Source organism: Vanellus vanellus (genome assembly GCF_965231255.1).
Source record: "Vanellus vanellus genome assembly, chromosome: 4".
In the NCBI taxonomy this organism is placed as follows: Eukaryota; Metazoa; Chordata; class Aves; order Charadriiformes; family Charadriidae; genus Vanellus; species Vanellus vanellus.
Window position 1 is genome coordinate 65903921 of NC_138909.1, and position 12037 is coordinate 65915957.

General features: G+C 36.9%; 1 protein-coding gene across 3 annotated transcripts in view; it reads left to right on the forward strand.

Annotated features, from left to right (window-relative positions):
* The window catches only part of PCDH7 (protocadherin 7), a gene marked incomplete at its 5' end in the record, with an annotated part of 284465 nt that overhangs the window by 125347 nt on the left and 147081 nt on the right, over positions 1-12037 (forward strand). For all 3 annotated transcript variants that reach the window (XM_082482800.1, XM_082482801.1, XM_082482802.1), the window contains one exon: positions 11693-11909. In XM_082482800.1, coding sequence (XP_082338926.1) covers positions 11693-11909 — 217 coding nt within the window. The remainder of the gene's footprint in view (positions 1-11692; positions 11910-12037) is intronic.

The window sequence follows — 12037 nt, forward strand, 5'->3', positions numbered from 1 at the left end:
GTGTAGCTAATTTAAATTCCTCAATATTTGGTGAAGAATACTTCCATTCTATTAAATAGCTTCCTACACAGCATACATTTCTATAGTTCTGTCCTTCCACTTCTTATAGAGAAGCATAGTTGACTGAGATTTTATGCCTGAGGTTTTTTTGTCCAATTTATACAAAATGTCTGAATCCTTTAAAAATCACTATGCCTTAAATTTAAGACATTTAAGTTTAGACAATAATTTGGACAATTTAGATGAATGAACAGTAAACAAACATTGAGAACTACACGATGCATAAGAATAATAAAAAATACTGAATCTGTTAGCTAATTTTAGAAAAAAATTCAACCGCAGGTTTTTAAAAATATGTCATTGTCAATATAGTTTTAGTGACCACTATAAAAATCCTTATTCCTAATTGCATGTATATCTGTATTTGCGTATCTGCCCTGTTAGACTAGAACTGCTTGAAGTGCCTGGTTTATGTATTCATATACACTTAGAAATTTATCTTATTTTTCCAAGATATATTGCTGAATTTTCCTAAAATTTGATGCAGTGACTTTCCTTGTTCATATTGGGCTACAGTCTTTTCTTGTGAACAGCTACTAAAAAGAAAATATTCACAATAGTATTAATAATTAACCTTTTTAAGAATGATGGCAGATAAAGTCAATCAGAATGTGAGACTTAAGACCCAAAGAGTTCTACTTTGATGCAATGTATGTATTAATAATTCAAATATTTATTGATGGTTATTTTTTCCTTGTTTATCTAATGAGTTCTATACAGAACACTGTGGTCTATTAGCAATATATGCAAAACGTTTCATCTAATCTTAGCAACAGGAATATTTTTCATTACTTAGAAGAAGACATTACTTCTTGTGCATCAGTGCTTTGTTAATAGTAAACCTCGATGTTTTGAAGGGTTCATATATGCTTTAGCTATCTGGATCTGTGATTTCAATGGCATTCTGGCAAAGATCCCGTTGTAGACACAAACCTCTCTTTGTGCTGGGAAACCAAACAGAGAAAGCAGTTTTTATAAATGGCTATGTCTACATTAGCAAATAGAATGGCACAAGAGGAATTGATCTGTATGGCGAAACAGTGCATGCTGTGGTTGATTTTCACACTATATGCATTTTGTAGAGGTTTACTGTGAACTGGCTCTAGTCTGATCCTGTGAACTGAGCTCGTTAGTTCAAGCTATCTAGGCATGCTTTTGGATCATGTCCTTCATTTGAATTGTACCAAAAAGGAGTCCAACATATTTGCTTCAAGATAGTTCTTCCAAGGATAACAAAGTACACTAATTAGGGATAATAATGAGACTAATTTCTGTAGCTCATACCTTACGTGAATGGAAATACTAATGTAGATTCACCCAAAATGCTGTATAGAATGTGACAATTTATATCTATTGTGAACTCTTCTGTAGTTCTAAAATATTTTTCTTTTTATATATGGATATATATATATTTATATATATTAAATACAATGGTGTGCCAGAACCTCGAGTGATATATGTAAATATATGAATGAGTATTGCTTAATTGGACTAATTGTTTCTATCACATCACATTTTGACCCACTTGGACTACAGACAATTAAAAGGTCATCACTCTACAACCTATGAAAAATATGCATGAACAGTCTTTCTGGTTTCATCCTTTCTCTGAGGGCAGTTTATGTAAATGACTTTGGAAGTAGGCTTATGCACGTATACCTCCCATTTGAAGGCTTTTTAGTGCCTGATAACTAGGCTGAAGTATTATATTCTTTTTCCTTTCAACACATTAAATTATTTTAATAATGTTCCAGATTCAAGAGAAGATGCTGAGATTCTCTGCCCAGATATCTGGCTGATTGAGCTGACAGGATGGAAATGAGGGATTTTTTTGTTTGTTTTCAAATAATAATATTTGAGCCAATGAGAAACTTGAATGAAACAGTGTAGCAAATACACAAAGATCAAACCTTCTTGTGCCGAAAGGCAGGAACTAACAGACATAACAGCCCCTGTGAACTAATATGCCTGGGCTAGTTTTGGGCAGCAAATTTTCTGCTGAAAAACAGAAGGAAAAGAAACCCAAACAAGCCCCTCCAGGAAAAACAGACTCTCCAAATATTTCAAGAAAAGAGAAAGATCTGATCACAGAAAAGTTTGAAAGTGAAGAGCGTTAGCCATTGTAAGGGTGTAAGTAGTGAGTGGTATAAGATACTGGAATGACACTTAGCTAAATGAATACTTTTCCAGTGCTTTAGCAACAGAATTTGGTCAGACAAAAGTATTCAGAGGATTTTAATGAAAATTGTTAGAAAGAGTTGGAGTAGAACACTGGAATCTAATGCAATGAGTTCAGGAAAAAAATACTAGATTCACTGAAGTTGTGTTTAATCTACATGAAATATTTAAGACAAGCATTTTTAAGAAATAGAACTATGATAAAAATCTTATTTCATGTTATAATTGTTCTTGGGAAGACAAAGTGCTACTTCACCCATTTATTTCTTTTAGAAGAACAATAAGAGAGCACTTCAGGGTTGTAGATGCTTCGTTCTTATAATTCTCAAACAATGGGATACTGAAGTGATAACAAAAGTATATTTTTATGAGCAGGCGAAAGAGTATAATAGAATTATTTTGACCATCTCTGCTACACATTCTCATTTATTCTTGGTTTCTTTATGCTCATCTTTCAATAGCTACCAAGAAAAGCTCTCGTGAAATGCTAAGAATATTGCTTTCATTTAAAAGCCTTGTAGATCTTGTTTAATTTTTCTAAATGAACTTGTGTGTTATGTTTTGATATGAGGATTCTATCACAAAAGAGTATTATATCTTTGAGAAAGGGATGTTCTTCATACTATTGGTGTCTTCTATGCTGATATTCACAGAAATAATAGGCATGCCTTTTATTTGTTTACTTGTAACAAAGATGAGAGTTATTAGGAATCTACTTAATGAACATAGCTAGGTGAATGAAAAGGATTTTGGTCTGTTCAGACGTCATTGTGTTTCAGAAAGGCAAATTTGGATAACAGGCAAGAGAGGATATTTGAGAAAAGCACTGAACTTAAAAGGAGAAATGTACGTTTGAATGTTATGGTAAAGATGCGCATAAAGTAAAATGCATTATGAAATATTATCCCTGAATATCATCCTTAACATGTAGCCTCGGGCTTAAGCAAATAGATATTAGTGGATTTATATTTTATATTCATACAGAACAAACAAAGTACGCTTCTGGTTCGTGACCAGGAGCTCACTACTGCAACTAAATTTAGTAAAAATGCTACCAAAATAAATGGCAATAATGATGGAGAGTCTTTCGCTTGTGTGTAGCATTCTTACCCGATAGCTGGGCCAGTCCCAGTTCATCATGGGTGATGTCTGCTACAGAGCTGTAATATCAGACTTTTTTTCCCCCCCAACTCCTTTTTAAAGTTGCAATTGTTATTACTTTTTGCTAAATTTCAAAGAAAAAGTTGGTTATTCATTTCAATGTGTTTCTCCTCTTTTCCTCTCCTGTTGTAATACTTGTCTCAAGTGTTTCAGTCTTCTCATTGAAAAATAATGCCTGTTTAATTTAATTTCCTGCTAATTTTGTATTAACCACAATGATAGAAATTTAGAACAGTAGAAATATGCAATTTGAATGGGGGAAGAGTTGTGTGGGTTGAAACTATTCATGCGGAACAGCAATTGTTCATTAATATTTTGTTTGTCTTCCAACAAGCTTCCAGCAATTAAGAATGAATAGAAAGAAAAGGATAATGACATGTTGTATCAAAATTCAAGTGCTAAAGAAACACTTTGAATTTATGTGATGAGTTGATGTATCTCTTCTGCCTATTTTTCAGATCTACCCTATACATATCTCAGAGTTGCTGTGTTACTCTTACAAGCAGCTTGACATTGATTGACTTTCTGAAGCTAACAGGAATTATAATAGTATTTAGGTTTGACTCATCACCAGTGCTTTTTATGCCTTGGCACAAACTGAAATGCAGAAATTCCATTTGAACGTAAGAAAAATCTTTACTGTGAGCATGGCAGAACCGTGGAACAGGTTGCTCAGAGAGGCTGTGGAGTCTTCGTTCTTGATGACATTAAAAACCTTACTCATTGCAGCCCTGGGCAAAGTGTTCTAAGTGACCCAAATTCAAGCAGGGTGGTTGGACTAGGTGCCCTCCAGAGTTGGCTCGTTGGCCAACTTAAATCCTAGTGAATAGCTCAAGATATCACATGTTGTTAAAGTGGGAAGTCATCTGATTTGAGTTCCTGATCTTTCAGGGATTTGGGTAATGCTCAAGCTAATGTAGAATGAATTAGTAGAAATATTTAAAACAATAGCTTGGTATTCAGTTTGGACTTATTTTTTATGCTTCTCAACATATGAAGTTGCTTCTTGGATTGCATTTTACAGTTGTTTAAAATGTTTTCAAAATCCTAATTCTTTTGAGATATAGGTGTTGTGACAGCAGGAAGGCCTGATAGAATCTCACTATTTTTATCCAAGTGCTAAGTAATTGAGAGAGAAAATTGGCAACTCTTCCTTGTTACACTTTAGTGCATCCGCTCTCAATTAAATATAAAAAGAATTCACTCTTCCACCCCACCATTATAGTCTAAATGCACCAGGATTTGAACCACCAGCATTTACAAAGTTAATAGCAATTGCTAAACAAAAATCATGAAATAATGTAATCTGTAAACAATGTGAAGTATCAGGAAATACAATGCAGATTTAGGAATTTTTGGAAATGAAAGGAAAATAGCACTCATCATGGCAAAAAAGTGTCACAATTAAGCCTCGTTCGGCTGTAAGGATACACTGATTTTTCACCAAGTCTGTCCACAGTCTGTCCCTAATGCTAAGCTCTGAAATTAGGGTTCTTCATGAATTAAAAGTATAATATGATTTTGCTAGCTTGGCTAGGAAAGAGTTATTTAATACAGGCTAAGATAAACAATATACCATAGAATAAGTTAAGAGGACTCAATTAAGACAGACTGCAAGAAGTATGTCTTTTGTATTGTAATTGTATTTTCTTCTGCTGGTGAGGGGAAAATAAAATATCTAGTTTATGAAACAAGAAAGAAATGGTGATTTACCTTTGGGGTATAATGCAAAGGTGTATCTTCTCTCTGCGATCTGATCAGCTCCATGATCAAATATAATTAGGAATAATTCCATATGCTGTTATCAGAAAATATAATATCAGTTTTTCAGAGGGAGAAAATTATCAGGCCTATTTCATTCTTACTAAATGTGAATCTAGTAAAGACTATCCCTACTAAGGGACTGGTAAAGTCTTAGGGTTGCTGTTTTCCTGGGAAGGACGAATTAAACAGGTAGTAGGCTTATTTGGGTAAAAGGAGCTCTACCATGTTGATTCACAGTGCTGGCAGATGGAGCCATATGAACGTTGTGCACTGAAAATCCATGAAGCTAAACATAACCCTCTCCGCTCGCCTCGTGGGTATGTCCCTTATTTTATCAGCACTTGGAAATTTTTCGTGTCCATTTTTCTGAGAAATGTCACTGATGTAATTTTACCAATGGAAACACAAAATTAAGGATGTAGGCTGTTTCTCCTTGTTAAAATGCAGCTTATATCCTCATTTTTTTGGCAATGCAATAAATGTGTGAGATTACCAGCATTTTACCAACAACTTTTTTGAAATATTAATCCTGGTGTTCATCCTCCTTCCTTCCTTTTTGTCTCATTACTATGCAGTTTTCTTTGAAACCTCAAATGTTTTACAGATTAGGATCTAAATGAAGATTAGCGTACATGAAGAAAGTTCTTATTTATGGAAGGGGTTTTTTTTTGCATTCATAGCAACTGATGAATAAATAGCATTTATTATGTGTCAACATTCTAGTGCTCATAACTGTCGTGATAGGGATTAAATCTTATTTAACTGAAATATTCTTGTTAGTAATGATTAAAGAACTACTATGAGTTCGATAAACAGTAACATGCATATACAGTTTTTTCAGAGACATTTTATAACAATCCCATACTTTTGTGTTTTCATCAACTTTATCTCTAAGATGTCATAGTTATTTGGGTGTAAAACAATGTGCCATAATTAGTATAACCTCAATTTTCAAAGCATATGAAAACGCAGTATCTTTTACGACTGATAGTTCTGTTATGACTATTGTGATGTTTATCCGTATTATACTGTCTAAAGTATACGGTGTTTTACGTATCAGACAAGATGACATGTCAGAAAGGAGACAGGAAACCACAGTGTGGATATCCAATATTTTCTGTTCTTAAAATCCATTAAATTAACCAAATACAGTGTTCCTTAACTATGCAGGTAACAAACATATATGTGATCAAGGTCTATTTCTTTTTATCAGAAAAGCACAGGTCATGATATTGTTCCATGAAGCATGACGCATTCCGAATTTGCAATACATTGGCCTGAGAAGATCTAGTTCTCAGAAGCAATGCAACATAGAGGTCAGAATTCTGATGTTTGTACCGGAAGCAGAAGTGTAATAAATGCTGCAGGATAACAGTTCACATGCAGGTCATTCTTTCAGAAAGGATTTTGTCAGCCTTCTATCATACTCATTGATATTCTGTGGAATGGGCTGAATTGGCTCTACTGAAGTGAATACTATGTGCGTTAGCAGCTTTGTGTCAGATAATTCCTACTCAGGAATCTTTGATAGTTCTTTCAAAAACTTATTTTAAATAACGTGACTACCTTTCTTGTGGTAAGTGCAGATGTGATAAGCGGGTGTTCTATGCTTGTGATCTAGTTGGCAATGATTTCCAAAAAATCTAAGGGAAAGGGAACGGAAAGTTTTAAATACTTGATAATTTCATTTAATTCCCATTTTATGTTGCATCACTCTGTTCTTGCACTGTAGGTGATGCAAAGTGTTTTTGGTGCAAGCATGTATTCGCCACAAAGTGACCCCAGGCAGGTGATTATATCTGGAAAAGTAGGTGGAATAGATTCATCACAATCATTGACTAAAACCTTAAAAACCTTTAAGCAGAACCCCAGGGAGGGGGTGGTAATATTTGCCTCTTCAGATTAAATCTCTAACAAGAATTTTCAGAGATTATCCCAAAGCGGTTTTTAGAATACTTTGTAAGTAGAACCAACATGTAGGTGTGTGGTAACCATGAACTACAAGCTTTGCATCCCACTCTCGAATTCTGCGGGGTCTGTGGGTGTCTGTGAGTGTCACGCTCTCCAGTTATCCATGGTCAGAGCTGCAGCTGTGTTTTTTGCAAGAAGAAACCCGAATAAGGGGCAGAGTCTTCATATTTTAAGGGTAGGTTCCATTGAGCTTAGCTCTGAGTTACAGGGCATAACTTTTAGTACTTCACAGGCAATCGGTGCACAAAGGTCCTCAGCATCTTTTAAAAAGTGGTTGCTAAACTGTGGCCTGTGGTTCCTTGGGAGTCTGAAAATTATCAGGTTATCATAGAATCATAGACTTATAGAATCTTTATGGTTGGAAGAGACATTTAAGATCATCAAGTCCAACCATTAACCTAACATTGCCAAGTCCACCACTAAACCATGTCCCTCAGCACCACATCTAGACTTCTACAAATGGAAGTTTAGGAGCTGTTTTAATATATACATTGGATACCGTCAGTATTCAGTAATATGCAACTTCTTAAAACGGAACTTCACTAAACTCTGTAGAAATGGATGGTCTCGCACCTTTTTACATGATGTAAAATTTCTCACATTTTATTCCTGAAATGTGTATGTTATGTATGTACTTACTAGTACATACTAAGTATGTTTACTAGTATGCTTAAATATTTAATTTGTACATTCTCTCTCATATTCCTCTTGCTTGCCTGTGTGATTACACAACAACATATTTTACAGTGTCTTTTCAAAGATAAGCTGTGTGATTTACACTAGATCTTACTTTAAAGCAAAATACGGTTTCCCAGCAAGAACTAGTATACAGATATTCCTTACATACCCATCTAGTTTAATTGAAAGCAGATTTCTCCTCTTCCAAATCTATATATTTATTTTCACTAAGTACTATTCAGCATACTAGTATAGTATATATACCCATATATTTACCCATACATATATCACCCATGCAGCCTGAACCCCTTGACTGCACAGAAGGAAGAACAACCAGAGGGTGTGCTCACTGGAGAGACTCCCAAATTAAGGAAGACCGTAGGCTTGTGACATCTTGCAACAAAAGGCAGACAACTCTTTCACCTGCAGATTTGCAACTGCAGAATAGGGTCAGTGGCCTAGCAGAAGACAGTAGGGTAGAAACTCTGCCCGAGGAAGAATCAGAGCGACAGACCCTTTTCTAAGGAGGGTGGAGGTCCCATCTGACCAGAGCTGCTGTTTAGGGAGGTTTGCAGTGTGCCAGGTGCTCAGGTGCAGGATGACTTGCAGAGACTCCTGAGGCTTATCCACTCATTGGTCTGCTGCTCCTCATCTATGTGGGCACCAGTGGCACTGTGAGGATGTTGACTGTATCGAGGGTCACTACACAGCTCTAAGGAGAGAGGGTGAAGGGGACATGGAACTTTAAGGTGTCTCCTCAGTCCTCACAGTGAAAACCTTGGGAAGGAGCAGGTTGGTCCTGTGGGACGGGGATTTTGCTTTTAGACCAATGGGTCCCCTTTCGGAGGACTGAGGGCATCTGGGGAGAGAGAGGATCCACCTGAAAAAGCTGGCAACAGCATCTTTACCACCAGGCTGGGCATCCTGGTGAGAACTTTAAACTAGGAACGCATGTGGCGGGAAATTACAACCCACAGTCAAGTAAGGAAGCGGTGGGCAGGGGTGGACAGCAAAGGGTGCAAGGTGGTAGGTACAAGAGAGTCCTCTAGAATAATAAAATAGAGTGAAAGAAGGTCCACCTGACGGATGTCATATGTACAGAAATGTGTGCAGCCTGGGAAACAAGCAAGAGGAACTGTAGCTCTGTGCGTGGCCTCGGAAACATGACATTGTTCAAATTACTGAGCTGTGGTGGGACAACTCAGGCGTCTAGAGTACAAGCTCTTCAGGAAAGACAGGTGGGCACGCTAGAAAGTTCTGTCAACAGTACTACTTATAGGAGGTAAAACTTGATCTTAGGATCCATCTGGGCATTGCACCAACGACTTAAGTGTGAGTGAAGAGAAATTCTTTTCTTACGTCCTTAGGTAGTTCTCTGAGTTGCTTCTTGAATAATAGTAGAAGTACCATTTAGATCGTACTAGCAAATTTGGCATACCTTGTAAATAGTGAATCCGTATTTTCCAAAAAATATATCTCATTTCTAATGTTAGTGGGAATGGCAGATGGTAACCTGACATGATAATAATATGATGAAATAAATGTAACTTCAGTGTCAAAACAGGGGAAGGATCCTGTGAGTTAGGTCAGTGTAATAAGAATAGTAAACTTTACTGGACTGGTGAAACCCTAACTTCTACTTGCAAGTATTCTTAAGTGATCTGAGAATATTGGAAAGAAACACCAAAGCGTGTTTACAAGATATGAAATATTGTCTTTGTTTGACATCTTTTTATATACTTAGAAGTACATCTGCGGAAAGCACGTGAAGGGAAATCACTACTTCCATAAGTTAAAAAAAAAAAAAGACAAAAGAAAATTGGTTGCTCACATCTAAAACCATAGTTTAGATAAAGACACATTACCTTTCTTTACTTTTATTTAGTTATTTCTCTGAGGGAACTAAGGTGTGTTTAAATTATGGATAACACAATACACAAGCTATTATTGAAATATGAAAATACAATACAGATGATGCAGATGTTTTGCAGGACAGACTAAGCGAAAGGGCTTTATCCTTCCTGCATGATTCAGAACAAGTAGGAAAGCTTCTAGAATTCCTGTGCCATTCAACAGAGGGATTCCTTCTGAATACTCCTGGAAGGGAAAGATCTTATTGAGCACCTATGGGGAACAGATATTCAAATTGTATAATGTATATATAGGGTCTTAAGACAGCAGTTCTAATCCTCCTCTATGCTTTCTGCTATTTCCACATTAGTGAAAGGAGCAACAACTTTAAACTATTTTAATGTGCTCTTTTAGTGTTGCTTATTTGTGCTCTTTCTTCTTTTGTTATGCTCTTCTATTCTCCTTGCATTTGATATGAGAAGAAGGTCTAAATTAAGTTGGTATAAGAGTTCTTTGCTGCTGAAGAATAGAAGGAAACTTTAAAAGGTCAAAAACTCACCATGACAACACCATGACTCTCCCCTAAGAATTTTCTTATATTTCTAGCAACACCCACATTTATGAACTTTTGATCTGCTTGTGCCAGAATTATATTTGTAGTCCAACCCATTTATCATCGGCGCTGAATATCTTTGTATCTTCAAAACTTTGTATCCTCAAAAAAAAAAAAAAAAATTGTAACAATTCTTACCAAAACTCCACCCACCCCTCTACTTAATGAGGACTTCTGTTCTTCAGGGCTTGTGTAAATGGTTGTAGTTGCTGTTTCCTCCCTTCTAGTCTGCATATGTACGCGTTTCCACCCTATATAGTGACCAGAGGTGCCAGTGCTGGGGGTGATGAGTGCCTGTGTCTCATTCTAACATAGGGCTTGACACACGTGTGGATCTAAAGGCGGGCAGCACTCTCAGACCTCGCCATTTAAACATAGGAAAGTCTGTATAGTGTCTTATAAAATGGATCTATTGGTGTTTGTTTTGGAAGGTGCTTTCTAGAGCATCAGATATTTCTCTGTGGTTTCCCAGCCTTGGGAACAGTAAGTGATTTCAAATGTATCATTAAGTTATTTGAAATGTATCATTACTGCTTGAGTGTAGTTCAAATCGGAGGAGAATCCCCTAGCTTCTTACTGAAAGTCCCGCCCGCCCTCAGTGTCCTCTGAAATGCGAAGGATCGGCTCTCCCACTTCCCAGGATGCTCACGGGTGCCAGGGTTCAGCGTGTAGGCTTCCAGAGCAACAGTAATATCTGTCATTTTGAATGAATACAAATCTCTAACAATCTATGTTTGCACAGTCCCAGTGGAAACGTGGTGTCAGCTGTGCTCGCAGTACTTTAAAGGCTTTATTAAGTCAGCTGGCAACACACCCTGTCTCCAGGCACTGAATTTTATGGCAAAGGAGCTAAGAGACTACTGAACCCTTCCCCACCCCCTCTTCTTTTTTTTTTTATTTTTTTTTATTTTTTCCCCTCCTTTCTCATGTCAACTAGCTTTCAAAACCACAGGAAGTGATTTTATGAAAGGCTTATGGGTGTGCTGCTAATACCCACAATATAGGTTACAGGTGAGCATTTGTACCCACCCGTACGGTCTCACACATACACACGCACACGCTGCCAAGTACCTTTATGCAGTCCGATAGAAACTCCATTCAAATTATTACTATTGGGTAAAAGAGAAACTGCACAGAATTTATAAAGAATTATAAACCAGATTCCTTATCCCATGCAGCCATTTGAAAGGAGACTATGCAAAACTGCATGAAGGTTCTGGACCGTATATCCCAGTAAAAATCCACAGATACTCTGTCCAGTGGCCTTTTCAGGACTGTACTTGCTGTTTGCTTTAATGTAGACAAAACTGTTTAACTGGTAAATGTTAAAATATTAGTTTGCCTAAGTCATGTTTTGAGAATCAGATGTTCAAAGACTGAACTTTTCAGTGACATTCAGAATCTTTTCTCTTGCAGCCATTTCGTAGAGTGACGTTTTCTGTTGTGAGTCAGCCTCAGGACCCGCATCAAGGGTCATTGCAGAGCTGCTATGACAGCGGTCTGGAGGAGTCAGAAACACCAAGCAGTAAGAGTTCATCAGGGCCAAGACTGGGTGCCCTTCCACTCCCAGAGGACAACTACGAAAGGACTACGCCGGATGGCAGTGTTGGTGAGGCAGAGCATATGGAAAATGGTAGGGGCAAACACGACATTCACACACATAATCTCACTAGCAAGTGATACTAAGTAGACTTTTGAAAGGTCAGTCCAAAAAAAAAAATTAAATAAATATATTAAATAGTTTAAATTGTAATTATTTCA